The sequence below is a fragment of the Toxorhynchites rutilus genome, chromosome 1 (assembly GCF_029784135.1).
Source record: "Toxorhynchites rutilus septentrionalis strain SRP chromosome 1, ASM2978413v1, whole genome shotgun sequence".
Taxonomy (NCBI): Eukaryota; Metazoa; Arthropoda; class Insecta; order Diptera; family Culicidae; genus Toxorhynchites; species Toxorhynchites rutilus.
In genome coordinates, this window is record NC_073744.1 from 24,927,066 (window position 1) to 24,954,672 (window position 27,607).

A 27,607-nucleotide genomic window follows, 5' to 3' on the forward strand; every position below is an offset into this window, starting at 1 on the left:
CCTTGAATATTTCAGTGGATTTTTTCCATGTTCGGTGTTTGATATTGTTTACTACTGTTGAAAATTGAAGAGTGGCAAACAAAATAGTGTTTGTACAAATATCAAATCAAACCTTATCTGTCAAAAAATATGAAATATTTGACCTCCGGGCAAACAGTGTACGGCCACCTTTACAATTGACGAATTTACGTTGGATTTACAACCAGATGGCGCAGCGAGTAAAATGAGGATGTTTTGTTTTTTTGGTATGAAATTCGTTCAAATTTTCTAAACAAATCAGAATTTATCTTCAAATTTCCCGGTTTCATGTATTCTTTCCACGCTGAAAAGGTTAGAAAATCATCATTTTACAATGTGCTATGTATATTACGAGGAATGGCTTGTTATAAGTATTGTAACTTTAATTTTTTTCAACTAAGTAAACGATGAATAGGGTGTTTTGCGCTAACAATACTGCAAATCCTTCTCGTATCGACCCCTACATAATCAATGATATCAGCCAATTTGATATGATATCGATTCATCGCAATTATCCATAGTATCAATAACCGGTATGCATTATCAAACTTGAAATTTTCGAAGATTATCTATGACTTTGGTCAAATCGCGTGTTGAAACCATCGTAAATATACAAAACTCCAACTCTCTTACCATATACTGACGACATTCAATGGCTGAAATGAATCTAAATTGAAATAAATTGAATAATCACCACCGAATCTTGCTTTTCAGTGCGTAAAATAAACAAACACCCTCACTTTTGTGGTTCTGAGTTCTAATGTAGATATCGCATGGGCTGATTTAGTTTTGCGTAAATTCGTCAATTAAGAGCCTCCGCAGGTATTCATAATTTTTATATTGAAAGTGTGTTCATTTCGTAATACGAAGTTCAATTCCGGACATCGAAGCTGAGTTTGACAGCGAGTTTATATGAAGCAAATATAAACAAAACGGAAAGTGAAAAGTAGTGGATTTGAACAAGCAGTTTTGCACGAATAATAAATTTAATTTTTATAATGGTGAGCATTTAATGAAAGTAGAATGTTTTTTTGTGATAATTAGGTTGAAATATAGAAGTGTGCAACCATAAAAGCGTTTTTTTGCTGTATAAAATGACACTATATCTGCGGTGGGAAAAATAAACGCATTTTCAGGAACAAAATTTTCTATGAAAATCTTTCTTTTCGTATCAAATGAATATTCTATGTAAAAGTGTAACGAGTTTTCTACAAGTGGTCAAAAAATCGTGAGCGAAAATAGTATCTAGTAATGATTTTGTCGCGTTTTTTCAGGAGCCATTATTGGGAGGGAATGTAACCTGTAATATATTGTGGGCCTTGCAGATATTTTCAATTTCGCTGCCGAAGGAAATTGTTTGGTCGTTGAGGGTAATTTTACTTACTTCGTGGAAGGAAATGCAACGCGTTGATATGAAGATTTCTGTCACTGTTGATTATCAACGGCTCAATCTCTTTCCTAAGGCGTTGAAGCCATTCGAGGTACCGAGTTTCACCCGTTTTCGATGTAAGGTTACGATATTTCTGGTTAATATCCTAATTTTTCATCAGGAATGACGATACAAATCGAGCGACAGTTATGTACAACGTTATGATCATAGTTTTCAGTTTTCATAGTTTTCAGTTTCACAAATATAAGCAATTTTCCTTACTGTTAGAGCAATTTGTCCAACTTTTCATAAGCTCTAGTGAAAAGATTCTGGAGTTCTTTTAGTAGGGATTTTCATTCAATGTTTGAAATTTTATAACTGCATTCGAGCATGCTAATCTCAAAGAAGGTACACTTTTTCGGTTCTGTTTTTTCGGTTTTCTGATACAAAACAATGGTTTATGAGGTGAGAGCTGTTTCAGTAAGCTCGACTCTACCATAACGTATTCGTATGTTCCATAAACTGCAATAGAATCGATGAAAAAACGGCACTCAAAAATTTCCTTCATACAACCATGAAATCCGGTAGATGGCGACACCGTACCTTCTATGTCCCGAAATGCCCTCAACGCGGATAGTGCCCCCACATTCAATGTTTACATTTGAGGGGCTTAGAATGAAAGGGGTGCAGGTGATTTGATCGATTTCTCTTCATCAACTTCTCCCTTCGTTAGTAACTCAACTGCAAAAACGTTCCAATTTGAGTTTGCTATAGAATCCGATAGATGAGGTTCTGACCTATCTTCCGCATTGTCAAATACAGCTGGGAATGAGTTTGCAACTATGTTATGACCAAAAGAGAGACTCGATGTAAAGAATTCGATGATGTCACACACATTGCTTATGTAATTCTAGTTTAGCTATAGACAATTTGTGAAGATGAAAGTGGAACAAATCTACACCGATGATTTAACCCTTTAACGGGTACCGGCATCTATATTGCCACAAACGATTTTATTTTTTTCTGTTCTTTAACAATAAATTATCACTTCTAACCTTATGTGGTAACTTGTTCTAATGTCTAGCAACATGCCTGATTTTTTTGAGCGTGGAAAAATCAAAAACTATTTGTTTTGAGCCATTTTTGTGTCAACAATTCCCAATTTAGAGCAGCAAGAGCAAATTTCCCGTAAAGTTTTTGAGAAACAGTCATTTTGTTTAAGTTTTCAATATATATGAACTGTTTAGGACCTGCTGAGTCTGATCATGAATGTTATTAGTTGTTTTTGTTGAAACTGACATCAAAATTTCAAATACAAAAACAACATTTTTACCATCAAGTGTTTTACGCTAGACAGGCAGGTGGCATCTATATTGCCACCAACATTTTACGATAGCCGGGCAGGTGGCAGCTACAGTCAATCGCAAGATTGACCGTACGCACATGGTTTATCGATTTTTTTTTTTATTTGGTGTTAAAAATTTTTTCAGTGTGGCATGTCAACACCTAGCAGCTACTTGGACAGTGTTTGTTTTTGTTTATTTGCTGAACTCAAAAAGTTGTGATCAAAATGGCAAACGAACGTAAGGAAGCGGACATACAAAGAAATCCCAAAACTAGAATTCTGAAATTGGCCACTGAAGTCGCTGGGACCATCGGAAGACCTGTCAGTGCAGATACTTTCCGGAGGGTAGCACACAGGAGCGGTTTGAGAGGTCGTGTAGCCCGTAAAAAGTCCTTCATCTCAAAGGTAAATATGAAAAAACGACTGGAGTTCGCTAAGGCTTATGTTAATAAGCCTAACGAGTTCTGGAACAAAGTACTATTTACCGACGAAACAAAAATAAACCTTTTTTGATCGGATGGACGGCAAATGGTGTGGAGAAAATCGGGAACGGAGCTCCAGCCACAGAATTTGGTCCCAACCGTAAAACACGGTGGCGGCAACCAGATGTGGGGTTCAATGGTGGCCTCTGGACCTGGAACCATGGAATTTATTGATTCAACGATGAACAAGATGGGTTATTTGAACATCCTCAAGCATAACCTGCAGGCTTTCGTGGATAAATTGGGTCTACCTCGTGATTACTGGTTCCAAAAAGATAATGACCCCAAGCATACCGCTTTTGTCGTACGGGAGTAGTTGCTGTACAATACCCCCAAACAACTGAAAACGCCTCCGCAGTCGCCGGATCTGAACCTGATAGAACACCTCTGGTGGGAGGTCAAGAATCGGCTGAAAAATAAAAATCCCAAGAACAAGGCAGAGCTCAGAATGGCGATTAAGGAGATCTGGGAGAACTTTCCATCCAGTGTGACCATAAACCGCGTCGAATCGATGTCACGACGCTTGCAAGCAGTGCTAGATGCCAAAGGCGGTCATACCAAATACTAATTTGGTTGTTTTTCGTTATTTGTTTTTTGTATGAATTGATTTTCATTGGTATTTTAATAAAAACTTGTACTGTACGATCAATTTTGCCACGCCTGAAATGGTGTTTTTTTATGTTTTTCAAAACATGAAGTGAAAATGTAAACAATTTGTATTTTTCTTTTCACAGTTAGATAGTTAAAAGGAGGTATTTTTTACGGGTTAAAGTTGTTTTTACTTATTTACTGTTAATCCCCGAAAAACTCAAAATTTAAGAATGAATAATGGGTGTACGATCAATTTTGCGATTGACTGTATATTGCCACCAACATCTAACACTAGCCCTTTTACGGGCAGGTGGCGTTGATACCATGCCTGGTTCTCACGGCCCGCTAAAGGATTAAATCAACAAGGTGAAAACACATCAAACCAACCCAGACGACGACTTGACTGATGCTTCAGCGAGGGCGGCCTAACCGTCAGTTCAGACGTGCTACTCGTCTGTTTTTAGTCGAGCTCGGCTTCTGGAGTATGAAAATAAACGAGACGAACGCTCGTCTTCTCATCTCGTTTTCTGGAAAAGGGCCCTATATTCCTTGAGGTGATTTCATACTTTTGGCTGTGACTTTCCAGCAAAATCAAATATTGAAAAATCCTTGTAGGACAACTATTCTGAGGGCATAAACTGCCCAAAAATGGAAAAACCAAAAATTCCATTTTTTCGACCTTTTAGACCGGGCTCCCTCCTTAATGTATCTCGAATATCCCAAAAACCAAATTTTTAGCGTTACGTAATTTATGTACCACGCTTGAATGCGTTAATAAAATACATAGTGTAGAAAAAACGGAATCGGCTTAAAAAAAAGAAACTCATCGAATTTAACATTCATCTCGTTATAATTGTTACGGCATTCTACTAATCAAATTACATCAGCGTCAGTGAGTTTATTTTCCTGCTTGAGATATTTCAACGCGTCTTCACACAATATTGATTCTTCCTGGTGCTCGGCCTGGTTCAGTGGGAAATTTTTCCTCTAATGCGTGCCTTGGCAAGCTATGTCCAAGTGGGGTTTGTACAGCGGCCTTGGCTCGCGTATCTGCTGCTGAGGACATCGGATAAATATACAGTAGTTGTTCGCTAACTGGGTTGACATGGCAAACGTCAAATAAAGCTGAGGGGAACTACCTATCTGTTTTATCGATTCTCTTCATTGACATTCTCTGTCGTTAATAACGCAGCGATAAAAGCGTTTCCTGATCTGTCCGATGATCAGGAGTGTAGAAGGGAATCTCGATTATCAAACTATGTGGCAAAACTGGCGCAAAATTTGTCTGCAAGTCCGTGGTAATTGAAAGAGAAAGTCAATAAAGAGAATCGTTTGAAACAGATAAGTCCTATTGAAAAGTTAAGCGTGAATTGTTTGATTGGCACAGAGGAAAAACTCTTGGGAACGTTCCAATTTGGAGTCCCAAAGTAGTGCAAGCAACCATTTTCTCAGCGTTCAACTTCATGAAATTGAATATACAAAAGGTTTTCACAAAAATTGCATGCGATTTCATCAAGTCTTCGTCATGCGAAAAAAAAAATGTCAATTTATATAACATCTCAAATCATATTCGAACATCTATTAACAGCAAAACATCAAATTGAATATGCCGTTTATTATTAATGACTGGGTTTTACGCACACCCAGCTGAAGAGCAGTTCGGTTAAAATAGACCAAATAGCGAACGACTACTATATTCTACCGTCAGTGACGAGAACGGTAAACGCAGACAAACTAAAAGCGCTTAAACACTGATTAATAATCTCTAGATTTCATGTATACACAGAGCAAGGATGTCTAATTGCGACGATGCCGCCGACGTGAGCCGCTCTGTGATTGCTGTTGCTGCTGCTGCTGGTGCTGTTGCTGGTTCTGACCCGCGTAAATATTATTCAGAAAATCGTCCAAACTGGGCTCACTGCAAAATATTGATATTTGAATTGGGGGTCTCAGGAAATATGCCATCGATTCACCTTGAGGGTGCATCCTTGCGAATACGTGCTGCGTCCTTCTCACTCTGTGACTGATTGCCCTGCTGCTGCTGCTGTTGCTGTTGTTGTTGTTGCGAGTTTCCACCGAGAACGATGCGATACTGAACAATGTGCGAGTTTGGTTGCAGGTGGGACAGTGCCCCCTTCTGACAGTTAGCCCATTCGGTGATATCATAGACGTTACCCTCCATCATGGCGAGATATTTCCAACGCAGCCCGAAGAAAGTCGTTTCTGCCCAGATGTCACCCTGGAGGAAAGAAAAGAAAATGGTCACAACATTGGATTCGATGTGATTTCACATGATGTACCTCTCTGGCGGAATGTCGTATCTTGCAAGAGTTGCACTCTCTGGCAGCATACTGAGGGCGACCAGTCGGCTTGCGGGGGTGTCTCAGACAACAACTGCTGCATCTGTATCGTAAAGTGTGTCATAATCAACGCACAGAAAGGGCAAGGCGGTTCGCCTCACTTACCTGATAGTGTTAGCGGCTTCCGAAATCTTCGTATGCAGCTGAGTAAGCAAATCGTTGATCTCCGACCAGGCTTTCTCGGCATTCAGCGCCTCCGCCAGGCTCTGATCGTATGCTTTTCGATTTTCCGGTTCACCGATGAGTTCGAACGATCGCTGCAGCACCTTGAAGGCTTCCTCCGCGCCAGGTTGCTTGTTTTTGTCCGGATGGACGAGCACAGCAATTTTCTTGTAGTGTTTCCGAATCTGCTCCTGCGAGCAGTCGAGTCTGACGCCCAGAATACTGTACGCGTCCTTTCCCTTACAGTTCAACAGAGATGACATCGCTTCGTCAGCTGTCGATGGCAACCGTCCGTCTTTGTAGTAATTTGCGCCGGATGTCGCTTGCTCTTCTGTAGGGACAGTCTTTTTCTTGCCTCGCCAAAAGGCCCACTTCGAATCTTTTGCGAATCGACTGTCGAACGATTTCCAGATGCCCTTTAGCCATGTTCCCGGACGATTCTGTTGCAGTTCGCGCTTCACATTACCGAGGTGTTGTTCAGAGTATTGATACGCGGCCACCAGATAATCCCAAACGAGTCGCAGACTGAGATAAACCACGTCGCTGACCAAAGACCACAGCCACATCAGCGCGATTACCGTATACTCGATCCAGGCGTTGACTACTTTTTGAATCATAACATACTTCTGATTCTTCTTCGGCCGAAGACCTCGCTTGCCGTTCGCTTGCTGGTAGGATTTGTCCGCCTTTGAACGGTTAGCGCCGGCGGTGCGATTTCCTCGTTTGTACGACGATCGCGAGACGATAATCTTCTCTATATGAGTATCGTTAGGGTTATTATTCTTTTTCACATTGTACACGAATGATTGCTGTTGCTGTGGCAGTGAATCATCTTCGTACTCACCATACTCTTCTTCTTCTTCTTCAGCGTCGTCCTCTTCCTCTTCTTCATCATCATCTTCTTCCAACTCTTCCATTTCTTCTTGGTGACCTTCACTTCCCGACGGGCCTTGCAAATCTTCCACCGAATACGCGTCAATAAGATTACGAGAACGGTTTCGCTTTCCCCCGGAAGCACTCCCACCCCCCTCACTCAAAAACCGATCCTTCGAGAGTTTCGCTTTCGATTTGTCCAATTTTTTGGCCACCCTGTCGGAACCATTCCCGTTTTGCTTCGAACCGCTCATAATCTCCCCATTCGCTTGATGAGCTGCCGGATTGGAGCTATTGAGCGGTGTACCCTTTTTCTGGCCAGACCCGGCAGCAGCACGTTCGGTTCTTCTGCCAACCTCCGAACCACCAAGCTGCTGCTGCTGCTGTGAAGACTTTTTAGTGTGGCCTTTTTCTGCCTTACTCTGCTTCCCACCGCCACTGGAAGTCGCACCAGTAGAGCTACTGGAAGGCGCAGTATTGAGTTTCGTGGTGGTGATGGTAGCAGCAGCAGAATTACCGGAACCACCATTCGATTGAGTGGGTGGCGGCGTCGAGAGGCCCGACGGAGCTACGTTCTTGCTCAGCACATCCGAATAGGACATCCGCATTGGTTTCACCTCGGCGACGATTCGCTGTTTTTTAACGTTCTGATTCAACTTAGCGCTGTTATCGTCGTTTAGTTGGTTGTAGCTAGTTGCACTGCTACTGACCGCGCCGCTGGCAGTCGGTGACGTGCTCTGCTGTTGGGGCTGACTATGTGGAAGATGCACCGCAGCTGGCGGCGAATTGTTCATCGATGGCGCCAAAGGTTGGTGAATAGGAGATTTCTGTTGTTGTGGTTGATGCGGATGAGGCTGCTGTTGCTGCTGAGGCGGTTGTTGAGGCTGCACGTAAATGTCGGAAGAACGAGGCAAACCCTCGGCTAGGAGCGATGGACCAACTCCACCGAAAGGAGAATATGTTCCAGATATGGTTGGGGCCCAATTTCCTACCAGCTGATTAATCAACATATTTGTGTTGCTTCCGTCGTTCCCAACTGGGCCGCTCTGCTGAACCTTTGGGGCACTCGCAGATGCGTCTGGCTGAGGTTGCTGCTGATGGAACAGAAGTCCAAAGCCAGGGGCGGGATGCATAAAGTTGTTAGTACCGGAAAACAGTTCATACTCATACTTCCCGACCGGATTGTTCAAATTCAGATCCTCATTGGGTTGATGGTAAACTTTAATGAAATTTCCATAACCATCCCTGAGGACGGTGAAATTATCCCCCAGCGGAGGATGTCCGTAGTTTAATCCATGGGTAGGTGGCGCATCGCTACCCGTATTCGGATGAAAATAACTGTTGGAAGTTCCTGGAACTGGTCCATCCGGAGCGATGTATTGTGGTTGCTGGGCAGCTGGATGAGACTGTTCCGGTGTCCAAAAACCCTCATTCTGCTCATTTCCATTACCCGACATTATCCACTCGCGAAACACTTCGGGCAAGGTCAGTCCCGTCACGGAAGAAAATGTTTATGTCCGGTTCAATACCGATATGCACATGCATTCAGTAAGAACGAATATATACCCCTACATGCACAGTTCCACTATACACTCAGTGACAGAACATAAAACGAACCGATATTATTGGAATTTTGATGTGGAAGTTTTCTGCTTCACTTTCGGTGTTCTTTTTCTCTCAAGCCTGAATCGTTCACAGATTTATTCCCACGGAAGCGGCTTTGCGCGGTACAGAGCTTGTTGTTCAACGACCGCGGTCGCAGTTATGACCGCTTTTTTGCTACTTAGAATTCGAAAAGCCGTGCAAAAATCGAAGTAAAATCGCTCTACGAACTGCGGTTTGTCCTCGATGGCTATCGAATTTTACGCAGGCAGTGGATGACAGTGCAACTGTTTCACATAAATGGCACCAGATGGCCCTGATTGATAATGGGGTCTTCGAGGGGAAGGAATGGTTGGTTGATGAATGGCAATATTTAAAAACGAAGTTCAATGAAAAATGTTTTAGGCGGCTCGCACACCGGAGCAATAAGCAACTAGCAACATGCAATAAGCAAAATTATCGCCAAGGGGTTTGTCCATTTAATTTTTGTTGATCTCGCATACCGACGCAATACGATATCGCTATCGCAACACATATCGCTAGCAACACGACATGTCGGTTGAAGAGCAACTTATCGCCCATATTTTGACAAGTTTCGTTCATTAAGCAGATTGTTTGCAGAATGTCAGGCGTTATTATTGCTTTGGTATACGAAGTAAAACAAATCATGTTGCCTGTTGCTTATAGTTTTTAAATTGTTACGGTTCAAAAAAAAACCGCGACAAAATATAATCATAAATCATATGGTGATAAGTACCGAAGAGTGAGTGTACCTCCCATAATCATACACCCTACTAATACTTACCCAAATCCTCTCATCACCTACCTACCTGTAAGGCAATGCATGCTGCCAATGCAAATTCAAAAAAGAATTATTGTAAAATCTAACAATGACCACAATTAATTCTTTCAACGAATTTGGATCTTTTCCTTTTCCTAAAAGACGACAAAAAAGAGTAGAAGATGCATAAGGAAGAGAGAGAAAGCGGATAGAGAGATAGGATGGAAGAGAGAGAGAGAGAGAGAGAGAGAGAGAGGTAAAAGAGGGATTCGAGCCGTGAAGGAAGATTCGGGAGGCTCGAATCGGTCTTAGCTCACGAACCGTCAAAAAATATAGACCGATCGGAGAAAATTCAAAATTCAAGTTGTGCTTTTTGGGTGAAGTGCGAGGAAAATTAAGGGAGAAATAAGTTGCTGAGTCCTAGGAACCGCACGAGCCGGTCAACATTCACACTCCTCGCAGGAATCAGACGACGAAGGAAGGTACCTCGGAGAAAACGTCGGTGGTCAGCGAGCACCCAACGTTATCGCTGCTCAACACGTATACGGGTGAGTCGGTCGAACGTTTCGGAGGTCGCAGTGTGGTGAGGTCCGGTCGAGCCTAGCTCTCGCTCATTGTCACTTAGACCGATGAGACTGATCCCCGTGTGCGGGCACCGTGAGTAGAAAAAAATAACACCAAAACCCCCTCTCTCTCTCTCCCACAAAACCAACATACTTACCTGGAGTCAACCTGTTCCTGTTCGGCCGCCACGATCATCTAACCTACTAACCTGAAAAGAAAAGAAAAAATGTATAATAAATTTAAAAAATATACTTACCATTCTGTTTTTATTACGATTATATTCTCATCATATCCATCACCAAAAGCTTCCGTTGTATTCGTGAGTCCACCTCGTTCCTAGGTAAGAGCTGACCCTGAGGTAGATATACAAACCAGTACCACTGAGCTAACCAGAACTTACAAAATTAAGATTTTTCGAAAAAAAGTTGAAAAAACTCAAAATTGAAAAAAACATCTATCAGATCTACGGAATTTTAGTCAAAGAATTATTTTGGTTTTCATTAAAAATTATCAAAGATTCTTTTTCAAAAAAAAGTTCATTGAAAAAAAAAAATTTGAAAATTCAAATTCATTTATCTCGAAAAAAATATGCTTTTAAAATAAAAAAAAAAAGATATAAATAGCCCTTAAAATTTCCAACAAGTTGTCCATACATCGGACGATGGGCACATTTACATGGAAAAAGTTTTTCGAACAACAACTTTATCATGTTTTTCTTTTAAAAAATGCTATTAATGTTCAATTTCGTTACATTTTTATGTATAAATTATCGCATTCTGAATGCTCTGCTAACTTTTCTCTCAAGAACTTGTCAAACGTGAGAATTCACACACAAAAATGTTACGAGCAAAACACTTTTTTTTTCAGGAGTCTTCATACAAAAATGACTTATATTCCAAAAACTATAAAAGATAAAAAGTTGATGTCTTCGACAAAAGCTCATATTTTAACAAGATCTAAATCTGTGTCGAATACACTATATCGCCATCCTGACTTTAAACAAAATTAGGATAAGTTGTATTTTTTTCAAAGAAAACATGAAAAAGTTGTTGTTCGAAAAACGTTTTCCCTGTAAAAGTACCCATCTTCCGGTGTTGGAAATTTTAAGGGCTATTCATATATATAATTTTGGGAATTTAAAAAAAAATGTTTTCGAGAAAAATGAATTTTGATTTTTAAAATAAGCTTTTTGTCAGCGATTTTTTTTCCAAACAATGTTTGGTGTTTTTTTGTGAAAATTTAAACAATTCATCCTTTGACAAGAACTTTGCAGGTATCATAGTTTTTGAGTTATAATTTTTTGTAAAAAATTAAGAAAACAAATTTGGCTTTTTCCAAAAAGTAGTCTAATTCTTTTTCGAATATGTAAAGTATGCAAAGTTGCCTAAATGACTCATGTCTTTACACCCACAACGTTTCAGTACTATCTGAAATAGTGCTGCCAACTCCTAAGACGAGTTGGCATGAAATTCGTCATATATGTTTCATATATATACACTCGACAAAAAAAATAGAGGAACAGAGTGCGAAGTCGGAAATTTTAAGTGATTTTTGACATGCTGTATCTTCGTGAAAAATCAACGCATATCGATGGAAGGCGCATCACTTTGGAGCTACAACTTTCAGGTATTAGAATATTCTTCGTATATATTTTTTTATCTTGGTGTGTGTACGTGTAGTGGGCAACAATATCGGGAAGAAATGAAAAATCGATTTTTCTTTATTTTTACAAGAATATTCCTGACTAACACAACTTTTTGTCTTTGATGATGAATGATTCAATAAGCGAGTTGCGAACCATTCGTTCAGAGAGTCGCGTAGGATTTTGTACTTCTGACACGATTGCGATCGAATCGTCATCTAATTAACTCCAAACTTTGAAAAATCGGCTAGAAAAAAACCGCTGAACGTATCAATATGAAACATTCACAGATGTTTAGGGAATACACTAGGCTAAAAATTTGCCTGCAAACATTAGAACTTACTGTGATATTTGCACAACTACAGTGAATTTTGTAAAACACTATGAAAATCATTTTTTGACACTTTTTTTAAATCGATACAAAAAATTTAAATATTTTTTTTTTCGTCGAAGTAACAACCCAGCAAACATTAAATCGCATAACAAGCGGAACCATGGAACCACAAAATTTGGTTGACATATAATGCGCCTAACTGGCATATGCATGCAAAAGTGGAGGCTATATACATACATGGCAAATGCTTACCGAATTTGTTTGGATGAATATGCAACTTTGACCGGCTATAATAGCGATTATGTTGAAATTAAATTGCGATCTAAATATGAATATATTCATGAATTGTCAAAGCACCAAATACGACTTTTGCCATACTCATATACGATTTATTACAGACATATAAAAAAACAAATGGCGCAAAATATTTTCGTAAAATGTTTATTATAGCCTCACGAATCGCCATTGTGCACACGTTATTTATGCTTGTAGAAATAATAATTGTTTGATTGACTTGTGTTGGGAGTGGAATATGAATGTTTCAAATGGCACAGATTGATGTTTGGTGAAAACTACTCCGATGTGGGTTCGAACTCCGATTTACTCCAGTACTGAATCAATTTAAATTATACGCTTATACGACACACAAACTGCATCAGCGTAATATACGCATATGATGCGGATTAAATATATTTTACGACAATGTACATCATAGAATTGATGTTTATTATACCGATATGCGATTTAATTTGATAATGGTATATAAAATCGAGTTTTCACATTTTATGCGATTTCAAATATACACGATACATACTTTGATTGATATTATATGCGATTATGATTTTTTCGGATTTCTTGTAAGACTTGGCACGTGCAAAATTATACGATTTAATGTTTGCTGGGAAATTACCCAGCAAACATTAAGTCGTATGAATAGCCATAATTGGAGGCGATAAACATACAACCAAGACACATTTGTATGATATATGATGCAGATAGCTTGCATATACACACAAAAGTGGAGGCGATATACGTATATGCCATATTTTGTACGAATATAAAGCCGTATATAACGATATGCGATGCTTTTTGGACTGATATGCGATTTGATACGACAACGTTACCACTCAATCCATCGATGACATGGAAAATCGTGTTTTTGCATTTTATGCGATTTTAGATATATATGATCGATATTTTGATTCATATTTTATGCGATTGTGATTTGATACGAAATTATATGTAACTTATCATGTGCAAAGTTATACAATTTAATGTTTGCTGGGTATCCTTGTGCAAAATTTATTGGAGTTTTTAAAACTGCCTTTCGATTTGCGATGCGATGGTTGCTTATTGAATTATTCATCATCAAAACGAAGGGGTGATTTTTCATTCAAACTGAACTATCTCTGTTTGGGATGGTCCTACAGGAACGTTGTTGGAACCAAAAGAGCTGATTGATGAGGTTAATTGGATTTGCTGTTGAGTTGGTTGGCAAAAAAATGGGTTAGTCAAGAATATTCTTGAAAAAATAAAGAAAAATTGATTTTTCATTTCTTCCCAATATTCTTGCCCACTACACCTGTACACACCAATATAAAAATATATACAAAAAAATATTCTAATACCTGAAAGTTGTAGCTTCAAAATGATGCACCTTCCATCGTTATGCGTTGATTTTTCACGAAGATACAGCATGTCAAAAATCACTTAAAATTTCCTACTTCGCACTCTGTTCCTCTAATTTTTTTGTCTAGTGTATATTAGGGTGGCAGCGAAAATAATCATGTTAAATTTCAAAAACCGACCATGTACATTTTGTTTATTGGCCTAAAAAAATGACCTGTGCAAAGTTTCAGCTCAATCGGACATTATTTAGGGGTACCTCATAGCGCTCAAAGTTTTAAATTTTTGGATCCTAGAAAATCTTCCAAGGGGGAAGTAAAGGAAATTTGGAAAATCGATATTTTTTTTCGATGCCAAATTACTTAAAAATGCATGAAACGTCTGGTGTCATCTCGAAAAACAAATTTTGGCAAAAAAATCGACCTTTTGGGACAGCCTGAGAGGCAAGAAAGGCTTGTAAAAAAATTATTATCGAATCAATCAAGGTGGCCGTACACTGTTTGCCCGGAGGTCAAATATTTGATATTTTTTGACAGATAAGGTTTGATTTGATAATTGTACAAACACTAGTTTGCCACTCTTCAATTTTCAACAGTAGTAAACAATATCAAACACCGAACATGGAAAAAATCAACTGAAATATTCAAGGTAACCTAACCATGTACCGACAAGTTCGAAGAACAGACTGAAAAAATATTCTAGGCATCCAATAATTGAATATTTGCTTGTCGTGTTTTGTGTAGAAAATATTTGATCAGTACACGGTGACCAAATTTTATCTGTCAAAAAGAGTCAAATATTTGGCTTCGGTCAAACAGTGTATGAGCACCCTCAGACATGATTTGGGGGTGCCTCAAAGCTCAACGTTGAAAATTATACTCAATTTAAATCTCTCTTTATTTATATTTTTTGATATTTTTCGCTTAGAAATTATCGGTACCCCCTCGTACACTACCTGAGAGAGATGGAGGTTAGAGAAAAACACAAAACCAGTCTTCTCGCCCTGCACACACCTGAATGGTAAACGGAGAAACAAACTTTAGTTGTGTTCCAAACTAGTTGTCTGTCGTATTTCGTGTTATCACTAAGCGGTCGGTGATATGCTGCTTGATGGACCTCCTTGAGCTCATTAGGATAATGTATTTTGTTTTGTGTTTTGCATCGATTTCAATGCTCTGCCCACGGCTGTGAGAGATTACATAAATACGGGTCGTTTACCAGCTTGATGAGGGAGCTCAGATCATCATAGAACAAAGCAACATAAAGGAGACGAAAAGTAAAAAGGCTGTGCGTATTTGTGTTTTCCCGAATTATCGTGATTGTTTCGACAAATCCGAAGATTAGCTAGTCAAGGAGCGAGAACTCATATGACGCACGCTTTTGTTCGGACAATATCAATAGCGGAACGGAACAAAAAGGAGCATCCAATAATTTTCGCCTAGTAGAGTTATTTTTGCTTTTGTTCATCCATGAGGTCAAGATTCTGTGCAGATTGAGAAGACTGAGCGAGAGAAGCTGGCGAAGCACATCAGTGCATTTACGCTCTCCGGGGAGGACACAAGTCTTACAGACGTATATACATAAGAGGAAAGAAACACAGTAAAAGCGGTGTGGAAAATGTTTTTCTCTCGCCGTAGTAAGGGTAGCACCAGTAGCAACAGCTGGCTGCTGCTGTTTACAGTGGTAATTGTGACGCTACTCAATTCCGGCCATGTTCGGGCACAGCAGGAGACCCAGGAAGAGGGAGAGCTAGTTTTCGCACATGTGGTGAGTTGGGCTATTTGCGATAGTTTCAGGCTTATTGCTAATAATTAATCTGTGTTTTGTTTCAAAGTTGTATCGTCACGGAGATCGAACACCAATCGATCCCTATCCTAATGACCCCTGGAAGGATCCGAGCCACTGGACCGCTGGGTGGGGACAATTGGTTAACGTAAGTACCGTAGCACAAAGTAGCACATAACACTAATTGCAACTGACACATAACAACCGGCAAACTGACCTCGACAATGAAATTATAGTGCGTTTTCGTTACACTACCAAATAGCCGCGTCTCAAATAACCAATTGGAGCCGGTTTGTTTTAGTTCAGAGCATGCTATTATCGCAGACATGATGCGTTTGAAGTTGTTATTTTTTTTATTATTGTTTACACGCTTATGCTACTTCCTTTGCGCAGCGATAATTTAAAGAGTGGTGACGTCTTTGTCTGGTGCTCTAAAATCTGAAAATATATGCTACCGTAGCCCAATCAAGCAATAAATATTGAATTTCTCGGTAACACGAGATAGTTATCGTCAAAGGCGTAACAAGTTATGTAAATTAATACCTGCCATCTTTCTGCTCTCCAGGAGGGTAAACTGCGTCATCTGGAGCTGGGACGGTGGCTACGCAAACGTTACAGCACTCTACTGGGTGCGACCTACTCAAACAACGACATCTACGTTCGCTCGACCGACGTCGATCGGACTCTGATGAGCGCCGAAGCTAACCTTGCGGGACTATATCCCCCGGTTGCCAGCGATGTGTGGGATTCCGCCATCCAGTGGCAACCAATCCCGGTGCACACCATTCCAGAAGCGTTAGATCCACTGCTGTCGGCCAAGAAACCCTGTCCTGCATTCGACTATGCCCTCAGGCAGTATAAACAGACGGAGGAATATCAAGCGTACAACAAATCACTGGAACCACTCTTTCGATACCTAACTAACCACACCGGTAGGAAGGTTGATTCCATGACCGTAGCTCAGAACATTTACAGCTGTCTGAACATTGAGCGGTTGAACAATTTTACACTGCCTGAATGGACCAAACAGGTTTTTCCACAGCCCCTGTGGGAAATCTCTGCGCGGTCGTTTACAACGAAAACCAACACACCTCTACTGGCACGACTCAAAGTAGGCCCCCTCATCAAGGATATGCTTCTGCGCTTCCAGGCGAAATTGGATCGAAAACTAACCCCAAATCGGGTCCTTTGGGTTTACAGCGCCCATGACACCACCGTAGCGAGCCTTCTGAATGGATTGCGTCTTTTCGAGCTCCACAATCCACCGTTCGCTGCGTGCGTAATGCTGGAGCTCCGTCAACCCTCATCCGGGGATCCGTACGTTTCCGTATACTACAAAAATACCACCGCTGAGCCCGTGGCCATGAATATACCCAACTGTGGCACCCGGTGTCCTCTCCGTCGAATGTTCGAAGTGTACGCGGATGTCATCCCGGAGAACTGGGATCGCGAGTGCCAGGTGTCGTTCCTATCGCTAACCTATGTCGAGGCGGACGTACGGTCGTCCACCAGCATGATCAGCATTATGATCCTTGCGACGACAGCCATCCTCGTGATGCTGCTCGTGTTGGCAGTGTACAGAAGGCGCCGCAGTGGATATCACAATGATAAGTGGTACCTGCGTATCGACGGATAATGACCGGGGGTCAGTGGTACCCCCGGAGGAGGACGGCTCCTGCTAGAGTCGGCTCTCGTGATGGAGGAGGAGTTGGAAGACAACGAGGAGGTTGATGTATGATGGACAACATTTACTGCATCCGATGTATTGTATTGATAGTCTAACTTTTTATCAAAATGACCGTTGCTTGTTGTAAGAGTATGTTTATAAAATTTATGACAAATGGCATTTATAGTGTGTTAATGCAGAAGTCAGCTGAGATAGATGAGTGAAATAAATCATCCTGGAAATAATATTGAATGTTATGATTAAATCGTATAAATCTCTTCGAGTGTTGTTTTTCTTTGAATTTCTTAGAACTCAAGTATCATGCCGACCACTAAAACACACTGGTTCCACCGCAGCTAGGGCATTATCCCATCCTTGAAACGCCTCGCCTGACTCTTCTGATAGTTTCTCACTTTCTCGCCATCACCGAAGCGAAAGATGTGTAATGCCTCAGTATAGAAATGGATACAATATTAAATCATTACCACGAAAGCATTGATGATTTCAATACAACCTATGAGGAAAGATCAGTCGAACACCTGCGTGTTTTGTCCGTGGAATCAATGACAGGGTGTCGACTACCTTGAAAATCAGGGAATTCAAACAATGTCAGGGAATATCAGAGAAGTTCGTCACCAATCTGGAAAAAATGAAATTCCGTCAATTAGAATTTTGATTATTGTAGTAATTAGAAGGTTAATGATACCAAAGAAGTTGTATTTGACAGGGGTTAGACATCAATTGAATATAGGCTACCCAAAATCAAAATCAATATGGCGTCATTTGTTTACCAACATATCATTTGCGAGGATTGAAATCGTTGAAATCACGGAGATAGTAAAAATAAAGAAAAATGCGCTGCTTTATTTCTAACTGCATGAGCGATTTTCATATTTCGGTTGCACATGGAGGTGTTCACATTTAACATGGAGTTTAAAGTTAGCAACTATTCGACTATATAACCGGACCGAGCTGTAAACAACAGTAATTGACAGAACCAAAATGTCAGTGAACCGCAGCAATATTGGGTACACTGGCAATATGAGCGATTTGACGTTTTAGTCATACCCCTGGTATTTGACTAGTTTGACTCTTCTGTAGGTTTTTCAGTTTGCTTTTGCTTGTAGGTGAACTTAGCCCTTCCGACGGGTAAACAGCACAAAAGTAGACGACTTTTACATTCGCGATGTTTTTCTGGCATTTTTGGCATCAGTATCTGCCATTCACCTTCAACCAATTCCTTTCCTTTTTTCTTCGAAAACTATCGATAAATTAATGCTTGAAAATCATACTATGAAAGCTGAGCTCCTGTGGTGCCTGGAAACAGTTATGTAGCACAAATCACTCCACACTGCTGAAAAATACATGGTTGTATTGAGAAGAATGTTACATGGTGAATGTGAATGACAACCAGGAAGCTGAGAAGGTCTAACCAGGGCGTGATAAAATGAGGTTTATGATGATTTTTGGTTCGATGAAACTTTGTAAGCTATACATTGTCGTTGGTTTCCGCGAGTCTTTGAACAAGACTACAAAGAGGCTACAGATGGATCTGAATGTCAGATTTTGGGTTGAAGAAGTGGTTGGTTTTGGTGAATCGTTGAATGACGTCAATGTTCTTGGGACATTCACGAATTCTTGAGCATCACGAATGAACTTGCAGCTTTTGAAGAAGGCATGGGAATTATATATTTGAACAAACTTCTTTTTGTGTCCACTGATGGCAACTGATTTTTCAAAATGAAGAAAAAAAAGCTCTTGAATTCAGGTACGGTTCATCAAAGGATTAAGAAAAAATTACGACCGACAAATCTTGAAATTTCGTCTGAGATGCGAAGCACTGCGTTGATGTATCCTTGATGTTTCCATCATTGATTCCGATAGAAAATGGAGGGAAAACGATTTGAGAGGCTTTTGACTATTGGCTTTTTGATATTTGACGGATTTTGGTCGTATCAGTGGAGCTCCAGCAGATTTATCATTGAAAGAATATTGCTAGCAACTCAAACAAGTTTGCTCACTATGATCCGAAAAATGACGACTGGACCATTACGGTTTAGGGAAGTTGTTACCCAAAATGGTCTTCTGTCTCTCGTTAGAAACCTCAACGTTGAGAATGCTTTTACATTAGCGAAAGTTTTTATGAAAATATGTGGGAGGAAACGGTTGTGCTATGCGACAAGTTTATGATGCTATACTTCACTTTGGAAGATAGCATCAATAAAGATGTTGAGCTCTTTTTGTCGTCATATGAATCAAAGTTGATAAAACGGCTACGGGAAACAAAAGTGGAATCTCTGGAGGTAAAACGTACAGTAGAGGACCGAAAGATTGCGAGATAAAGCATTTCGTTAAAATCGTAACAGTTTCATGAAATTGATCCGAATCAAAATGGAAATGTCTCATTCTGTACTAGTATTTGAGACTCCTTCAAAATAACTTTAAACTGTATTGGTATATCCATTTTTTAAATCTTTTACGACACTTATCAGTCGTCGTTAAACTCAATTAAAAATCACAAACAATTCATTTATTGGAAAATATCGACAGACGTTCTTAAATTTCAATGTTTAAGCTAACTAAATGTTTTAGGAGCTACAGCTAAAATACATTTAGAGAATTTAATTACTAGTCTACACCTGGCATTTTTCTGAAAAAATACTGGGAAATCAGGGAATATCAGGGAATTTATTTTCGGATTTTGAGTTGACACCCTGAATGATTTACACAAATTTGACGATATTTTAATATCAATTGATCAGTTGGTGGTTCCTATTGATGTGATCGTTCAGGAGAAACGTGGATGAAAGAAGGAAACTCTGCGTTGTACAAAATTGATGGTTATAACAGTATTTTTTCATGCAGAGACAGTTCGTCTGGGGTCTTTTTTCCCCTGTTGGGAGTGAACCACTGCGTCCATTATTTTGAACTATTGTGGTATACCCCTTTTTTATACTACACTTCTAGCTTATCTACTACTTATTGATGAAGGAGTAGACTGAAAGCTATAGTGAGATAGGTGCCAATCAGGAATAATCTGTTTGATAAAATTTATAATCCTGATCGTCGACGCAGACCAAATTTTCTTTGGGCTCCAGAATAGCTTTATCAAGGTGTTGAAATCTGCGTCTAATTAGAGCTGCGCAGTTACAGAGCAAATGTTCCGAGGTTTCGCTTTCGGCATTATAAAAGCGACAAATATTATCTTGTGCAGAACCTACGTTTTTAAATGGTATTTACTCGGGCAGTCTTTCTTATCAAGGCTTAGCAGCTGCTGAGTAATTTTAATACTCGGCCTAATATTTTTTTCACCTGTTTAAGTTTTGCAGCCATCCAATTGGCTGTCACTTCCCGGTCTTCCCATTTATTCATCTCAGCTTTCAACACACAGTCAGAAAGTCCACAGAATGGTTCTGGATTAGCGAATGGGCCGCGAATTGAGCCGTTCCTGGCAAGTTCATCTGCTCGCTCGTTGCGTTCTATACCGCAATGGCCAGGAATCCAGTACAATTGTATCGAACTTCTGACTTAATTGCCGTAAAAGGGGAATGCATTCCCAGACAATTTTTAAAGAGCATTCAAAAGCATTTAGAGCTTTAAGTTCCGCCTGACAGTCTGAGAATATGCAGATGTTAGCATGTCTATATTTTCTTTCGAGGCAGACATTTAAACATTCTATTATTACAGTTATTTCTGCCTGAAAAACTGTCTGCCAGTTTCCAATAGCCACAGAGATTTTTGTTCTGGGACCATACTGTAGAGTTTATCGTAGCTATTTCTCAATCAATCCTAGCCATCCTAGTTCTCTAACGGCTATTTACGGCTCCTTATTCAGTCTTCCATTTTTCTCCATCCTCCCGTATTTCTCAAGCCCCTTAAACCAAGAGTCAACACTCGCAGGTATGAATCTAATCGATTATCAAGATTCATAGAAACTGTGTGGATATGAAAAGAATGTATATAATGATGAACCCTACACATACACTCCGGCACCTGCTCTGATTCCCATTTTCGACCCATCACTGAACATGATTGAACCATTACAAACGTTGGGGCCACCTTCATCCCATACTGAAGGAGAATTTTCGATCGCTCTGTATGGAATGTCATAATTAGTCCTTGGTTCCATCCAATCACTATTCATCTCTGAGGCTGGTCCAATGGGTAAGAGATTCAGGATACTCAAGTGACCAGTTTTGTCCCCGTCTAGTATTTTTTTTTCATCTTTTAAGCTTTAGAGCGCTTTTTCTAGCCTCTAGCTGAACATATTGGTTCAAAGGTACCAGGTGAAGGACAGTTAGAACACACACACACACACCTATAGATTACACATACATATGAATCCCTACACTGTATATCACACACATACATCTTTAGATTTGTATTTACAAATTATAATGTACCGAATATCAATATAACGCCACCCTACGGTAGCTAACATAAAAGCATTACAAACATCCGCAATAGAACGGTCAGACCGAGATCGAAATACGATCTGTAACAATAAGGCCGATTACACATTATCCGGTTTCTGCCGGACCGGTCTGAAACCCAAATGGCAAATTTCGACCGTACCAACCTCTTTACGGCGCCGTGATGCAGCCGTCTACTGCGACTACAATGTCCGGTGACCGGACAAGCATTATAAGCGATCACAGTAGTATTGTATCGACGTCTGGTGGAGACATCGGTTTGGGAAGGCAAATCATTCTCTATAAGATTATCACACCTCAAGACAGTTTTAAGTTGTTAAAATTTTGAATGAAAATTTTTACTTCATGTTATTTGATTGATTAAAACTCGAGGTACTGATTCTTCCTTAACCATTTTTTCACTAAAACTCATCATTGTAATATACAATCAATATCAAACACAATTATTGTTCGGAAGGTTTCCCAACTTGCAAAAGAACGTATTACTCTATTACACAAAGAACACATTTTAGAAGAAGAAGTTAATTTTCATTCATAATTTTTATTTTAAGATATGTGTTTAATACACCTGAAAATCCATTATCACTATCATTTCCCAAAAGCGGAGCACGAAGCTCCATGCCATGAAAGCGAATTGACAGTTTTTTATCATGTCTGTTAGTATTAGTACAATTCAGGCAATTTTTCGCCCCATGTATTAATATGTGAGTACTATTGACGTTTGTTTGTTGATTTTGAAATCAATCAGAATTTGCAGGTGATATGGATACCGAAATTTTTATTTCGCTTCTTTATTCAGCTGCTGTGGAACAAGTTCAGTGATAAAAGTTTCTGCAAAGGCGCACGAGGGCATTATGGAGCATATTGTCGTGGACTGTGGGTGAACGGTGGGTAGTGTTTCGACAAATTGACCGGGATTAACTAACTTCTGTTTTTGTTTTGTTCATAGATAAGATCCCTTATTTGAAATTGCTACTAAATGAGTTCGATGATGTCAATCAAATCTCCAACTGGTTCATCAAGGGATAAATTTTGAGAGACTTTATCGAGCTGAATGTGAAGGTCAGTTTTTGTTAATTTGAACACATTAAAAATAGCTCTCCCTCATAATATTCTTATTCTATATTCCACACAGTTCACCCGGAACGCGATCAACGAAGAGGTAGTCAAGGCTCGGCTCGAGGAATTCAAGACCAAACTGTTCGGTTCGGTACTCGGTGGTCAAGATGTTCCGCTGCCCAACGGGGCAGATTTTGAGCAACTATATCGAGCTGAATGTGAAGGTCAGATTATGTTATTTTGAACAAAAATAGCTCTCTCCTAATATTCTTATTCAGTATTCCACACAGTTCGACCTGACCCGGGACGCTATCGACTACGGGGTAGTGGAGGCTCAGCTCGAGGAGCTCAAGTACAAACTGTCCGATCTGTGCCCAGTGATCAAGAATTCCCCTGTCCGACGCCGAAGCACCGGCACCGGCTCTTCGACACCCAGCGGTTGGCATATCAGATTCGGTATTCTTCGCTCAGGATCCGCGTATTAACAGCTGTGCGTTGATACGAAAGGCGCTTGACAAGCTGCTCTGCTGCGGATTATGCTAATCGCGTTTCTGAACAAGGATCTGCGGAAGCATAAATGAGATAGTGTTTGAAGGAAAACTACGATGTTATTTTAATCGTAAAAATTATTACTGCAACAGTGAAATACACACAGTCTTAGGAACAAATTCCAATTCATTTTCAACGTCGTAATCAATTCAACAAGGTAAATGATGAAAACAGTTTTTCTGGAATTTTAGTAGCATCTTCAGTTCCACACTCCATCACTTGGCCGTATGTATTCTCCAAGGGACGCAAACTTGAGAAGGCTCGTGGTTGCCGCAGCAGCTGTGGTTTCAAGAACCAATAGAACGCTTGTATTGGTTTGAATATGATTAGGGTTTGGTCCGGTGGCTGGATGTCCATTATTCGCTTTATCTTGGTTACTTTCTGTCTGGAGCTCATCTTTCGAATACAGATCACTTTGCTGGAACATAGAAAGAAACCCATATAAATGTTTGCAACGGACCATTTTCAAAGACTTTTTATACTTTTACCACTCCTCAATCAAGCCTCGCAAGTGTTTGTCCAGAACAAAATCAGTGAAGAGTTCCTCATCGCCAATTCTTGTTATTTTTTGAAGCATCTTTGGCGCTGTAAAAAACAAAGGTATTTCTCTCGGTTTTTCAATTCTATCCAAAATCTTTCTACATCTCGAAGGCAAACCACCTTTCCAAACACAGAAACCCACGATATCCTTATCCCGATCGTCTACCAAATCAATTCACATGATTTCGACGTACATATACGGTGACACCGCTCCTTGATTCAGATTAATTATCCTACATTCATTCGAGGCCTTGTATATTGTTCATTCGCTCATCGATTTGATACGTTTCGTCTTCCGTTATCTAGCTTTTCCAATCGATTTGAACCATGGTACCACTCCACCATCACTGTTACCACTGCCGCCAGGAAGGGAACTCACTTCGCTACGGATGCTACGAAAGGCAAGTTTTTTCACTAGCTCGACCGTTTCGTGCATGACTGGAAGTTTACTGCTCACAAAATCGACATTATTGTCCGGAATATAATTCGGCTCTCGTATTTTCTCAAGGTTTTCCGTAAATTCGTTGTGTGTAACAGGAATTTTTACAGCAATGTTTATCTGTCAAATCCACATATAAATAAATGCATGTATGTGTATGTGAAAGATGTACGGTTTTGTGTAGCGCGTGGTCTCTTTCTCATTGTTATCCGGTTATCCGTCCAAACCCAGCGGCGCTTTTTGAAACCGGTCCGGCTGAAACCGGATAATGTGTAATCGCCCTAACAAATGCGGAATCCACGTTAGCATGCTATCTTTTGTTTAGCTTACTAAGATAAGCAACGATCGCTAACCATGGGTGCGCGAAGAAATAAATGGAACAATAAAATCAGTTGAAAACGGTCACTCATGAAGTCTGGTTTGAATACTAGATAATTGGCGCCCGAAAGTGAAAGTGTGAAAATTTAAGTGCAATCTGGAGGTACTGCAATCCAGATACAGTGCAATTAAAAAAATACTGCATTGTTCTAATCCCAATCGGAAGCCGGGTGAAGGTCTCATTAGTAGCAAGCCAGCGAAAGCGACAACGACATCACTCTGAGAGGAACAAGTAAGTTCAAAAAGAAAAAAAATGTCGACACCACTATCACTTGAAAGTTTGAACGCAGCAATCAGTGTCCTAGCACAACAAGTGACACAACTAAATAACCAAGTTAACCCAACGCCGGAAGCTAATTTCGCGCCATTCGAAATTAGAAACCCCACGAAGGGGCACATTGCTCAGGTGTCGCACGAGGATCCGTTGGCTCTTCTAAAAACTATAAACGACTACGATGGAAACCCGAATCTCCTTAACCATTGGCTGAATAAAGCGAGGAGGATCAACCAAATTTTTTTTGCAACGGATTCGGATACTCAACAAAAACAGGGTCATTATTACACATTTCTGCTTGGACTAGAATCCAAAATTATTGGACCTGCACAGGAAGTGCTTGCAAAAAATAATTACGAAGCAAATTTCTCACTAATGGAGAAGTTACTTATTGAGGCGTTCGGTGAAAAAAAGAAAATTGAGCATTTATTATATGATATTATTACAGCGGAGCAACATGGAAAAAGTAATCACGATTTTTATGAATACATTACGACTCGACTAAACCAACTTATATCTTCTACAATTCTGAAATACGGCAATCAAAATGCAAAGCCATTAATTGAACAATACAAAATGCAAGCTGTATCGGCATATCTTCGTGGATTAAATGGCATAAATGGATTAATTATTACTGGGAATGACCCAAAGACACTTGAAGAAGCATATCATCATGTAATTACAATGGAAGCTAACACAAGATTCAAGAACGAAATTACGAACGTTCCACAAGTACCAGCAAGAAATTATCAAAGAAGATCATCCAACCAACCGAATAACAATTTTCAACAACAAAGACAAGATCAAAGATTTCAGTATCAACAACAAGGTACTTTATACCAACAACGACAACACCAACGAGATTTCCAACCGTTTCAAAGACAACAACACAGTTTTGAGCTACGAGAATTTCAACCATTTCAAAGACAACAACGAAGTTTTGAGCAACGAGAATTTCAACCATTTCAAAGACAACGAGGTTTTGAACAACGAGAATTTCAACCACATCAACTGCGAGATTTACAACAATTACAACAACAACGAGAAGTCCAACCATTCCAACAACAGCAACATGAGAACCAACAGTTCCAGCAACAACTTCAGCGTGATCGAGAGCTAAGAAATAATCCGAGAGGGGAGCCGATGGAAATCGATCGTTCAACACGATCACGACATGTGAATTATGAAAACAGAAACCAGCTAATAAATAATATAGAAGAATGCGAGGAACACGGAAATGAGGCAAGTTCATGTCAACTATTTACCCTAAATAAAAAGGGCCTTCCATATTTGGAAATTCAAGGAAAAATAAAAACAAGAAAATTTCTAATTGATACAGGATCAAAATATAATTTTATCAAACCAGGAATTGTTGATAAAACATTTCTACTACGAAATAGATTTCATGTTGAATCCATAAATGGTGTAAATGTTATAAATGAATTTGCAAATTTAAATATTATACCTTCTGTTAACGAGAATCAAAAATATTATATACTTCCACTTTTAACTAAATATGACGGGATTATAGGAATTCAAACCTTACAAAGAATTGGTGCAATTATTAACACCGTTAATAACACTATTATACTCCCCAAAACAAAATTATACCTCAAATACGACGAAAATGACTCTGATGCAATACATATGATCCAAACTTCCCATTTAAATGAGGAAGAGAAGTATAAACTGCAAGAAGTAATTAGCGAAAATTTCAAATTATTTCAAGATAATAATGAACCTATGAAAACCATTCCAGCAAAAATTCGAACTAAGGACGATTTTCCTATCTATACGAGACCTTATAATCCACCACACAATATGAGAAACGAAGCTAAAGAACAAAGTCAAGAACTATTAGACAAAGGAATCATTAGAAAATCTCAATCACCATATAATTCCCCGTTATGGATCGTTCCTAAGAAGATCGATACCAGTCAGATTCAAAAATATAGAATGGTCATCGACTATCGAAAGTTAAACGATAATACAATCGAATATAAATTTCCAATGCCAGATATAAATAGTATATTGTCTCAGTTGAAAGGACAAAAATATTTTACAGTTATTGATCTAAAAAATGGGTTTCATCAAATTAAACTAGATACAAGAGATATTGAAAAAACAGCATTTAGCACAGGAACTGAGAAATACGAATTTTTAAGATTGCCGTTCGGCTTGAAGAGTGCGCCGGCGATCTTTCAACACGCAATCAACCAAATATTGGGCGAACATCTGAATAGAATATGCTTTGCATATATTGACGATATCATCATATATGGAAAAACATTGGAGGAACATATACAAAATATACGTAAAATATTCCAAACTTTGGTTGAGCACAAAGTTACTATTCAAATTGACAAATCTCAATTTTTACAGAAAGAAGTAAATTTCCTAGGACACATTATTTCTACTGACGGAATTAGACCGGACCCAAAGAAACTACAAGCATTAAATGAGTATCCCGAACCAAAGACAATTAAGGAACTCAGAGCATTTTTAGGATTTAGTGGATATTACAGAAAATTCATCCACAGATATGCACATATTTGCAAACCACTAACCAATTACTTGAAAGGTATTGACAACAGAAGAGATAATAACACAAGAATAGATCTCACCCATGAAGCTAGACAAGCTATCGAAACAATTAAAAACGCTATCTCTAACGATGCTACATTAGAATATCCAGACTATACGAAAGAATTCTTATTAACGACAGACGCGAGCAA

The 27,607-nt window shown here is 39.5% G+C and overlaps 2 protein-coding genes and 1 long non-coding RNA gene across 4 annotated transcripts; 1 reads left to right on the forward strand and 2 right to left on the reverse strand.

Moving 5' to 3' along the window:
• Nucleotides 1-3,260: 3,260 nt before the first annotated feature.
• On the forward strand, nucleotides 3,261-3,782 carry LOC129779980 (transposable element Tcb1 transposase). Its single transcript, XM_055787805.1, has 2 exons — nucleotides 3,261-3,518; nucleotides 3,573-3,782. Exons 1-2 carry the CDS (start codon nucleotides 3,261-3,263, stop codon nucleotides 3,780-3,782), a joined length of 468 nt encoding a protein of 155 aa, XP_055643780.1.
• Nucleotides 3,783-4,669: 887 nt separating this feature from the next.
• Nucleotides 4,670-9,091, reverse strand: LOC129762086 (dnaJ homolog dnj-5). 2 transcript variants are annotated; one of them, XM_055760072.1, is made up of 5 exons: nucleotides 7,172-9,091; nucleotides 6,271-7,081; nucleotides 6,106-6,208; nucleotides 5,779-6,044; nucleotides 4,670-5,723 (listed from the first exon to the last, which is right to left on the reverse strand). In XM_055760072.1, exons 1-5 carry the CDS (start codon nucleotides 8,655-8,657, stop codon nucleotides 5,603-5,605), a joined length of 2,787 nt encoding a protein of 928 aa, XP_055616047.1. In that variant the 5' UTR covers nucleotides 8,658-9,091; the 3' UTR covers nucleotides 4,670-5,602. The 2 variants fall into 2 exon arrangements, with proteins under 2 accessions (XP_055616047.1, XP_055616046.1); XM_055760071.1 differs by having other exon boundaries at nucleotides 6,271-9,091.
• Nucleotides 9,092-14,002: 4,911 nt separating this feature from the next.
• Nucleotides 14,003-18,183, reverse strand: LOC129762835 (uncharacterized). Its single transcript, XR_008740721.1, has 3 exons — nucleotides 17,907-18,183; nucleotides 17,715-17,840; nucleotides 14,003-17,649 (listed from the first exon to the last, which is right to left on the reverse strand). It is a non-coding gene; the product is annotated as an uncharacterized LOC129762835 (long non-coding RNA).
• Between the last annotated feature and the right edge of the window lie 9,424 nt (nucleotides 18,184-27,607).

Excerpts from the sequence above, each read along its gene's own strand:
- LOC129762086 (XM_055760071.1), bottom strand. The coding sequence starts at position 8,657 with ATGTCGGGTAATGGAAATGAGCAGAATGAGGGTTTTTGGACACCGGAA. Across the intron at positions 6,209-6,270 it reads GAAGCCGCTAACACTATCAG|ATGCAGCAGTTGTTGTCTGA; the intron begins GTAAGTGAGGCG and ends TTTACGATACAG. Across the intron at positions 6,045-6,105 it reads TACGACATTCCGCCAGAGAG|GGTGACATCTGGGCAGAAAC; the intron begins GTACATCATGTG and ends TCTTTCCTCCAG.
- LOC129779980 (XM_055787805.1), top strand. The coding sequence starts at position 3,261 with ATGGTGTGGAGAAAATCGGGAACGGAGCTCCAGCCACAGAATTTGGTC. Across the intron at positions 3,519-3,572 it reads CCAAGCATACCGCTTTTGTC|TCGCCGGATCTGAACCTGAT; the intron begins GTACGGGAGTAG and ends ACGCCTCCGCAG.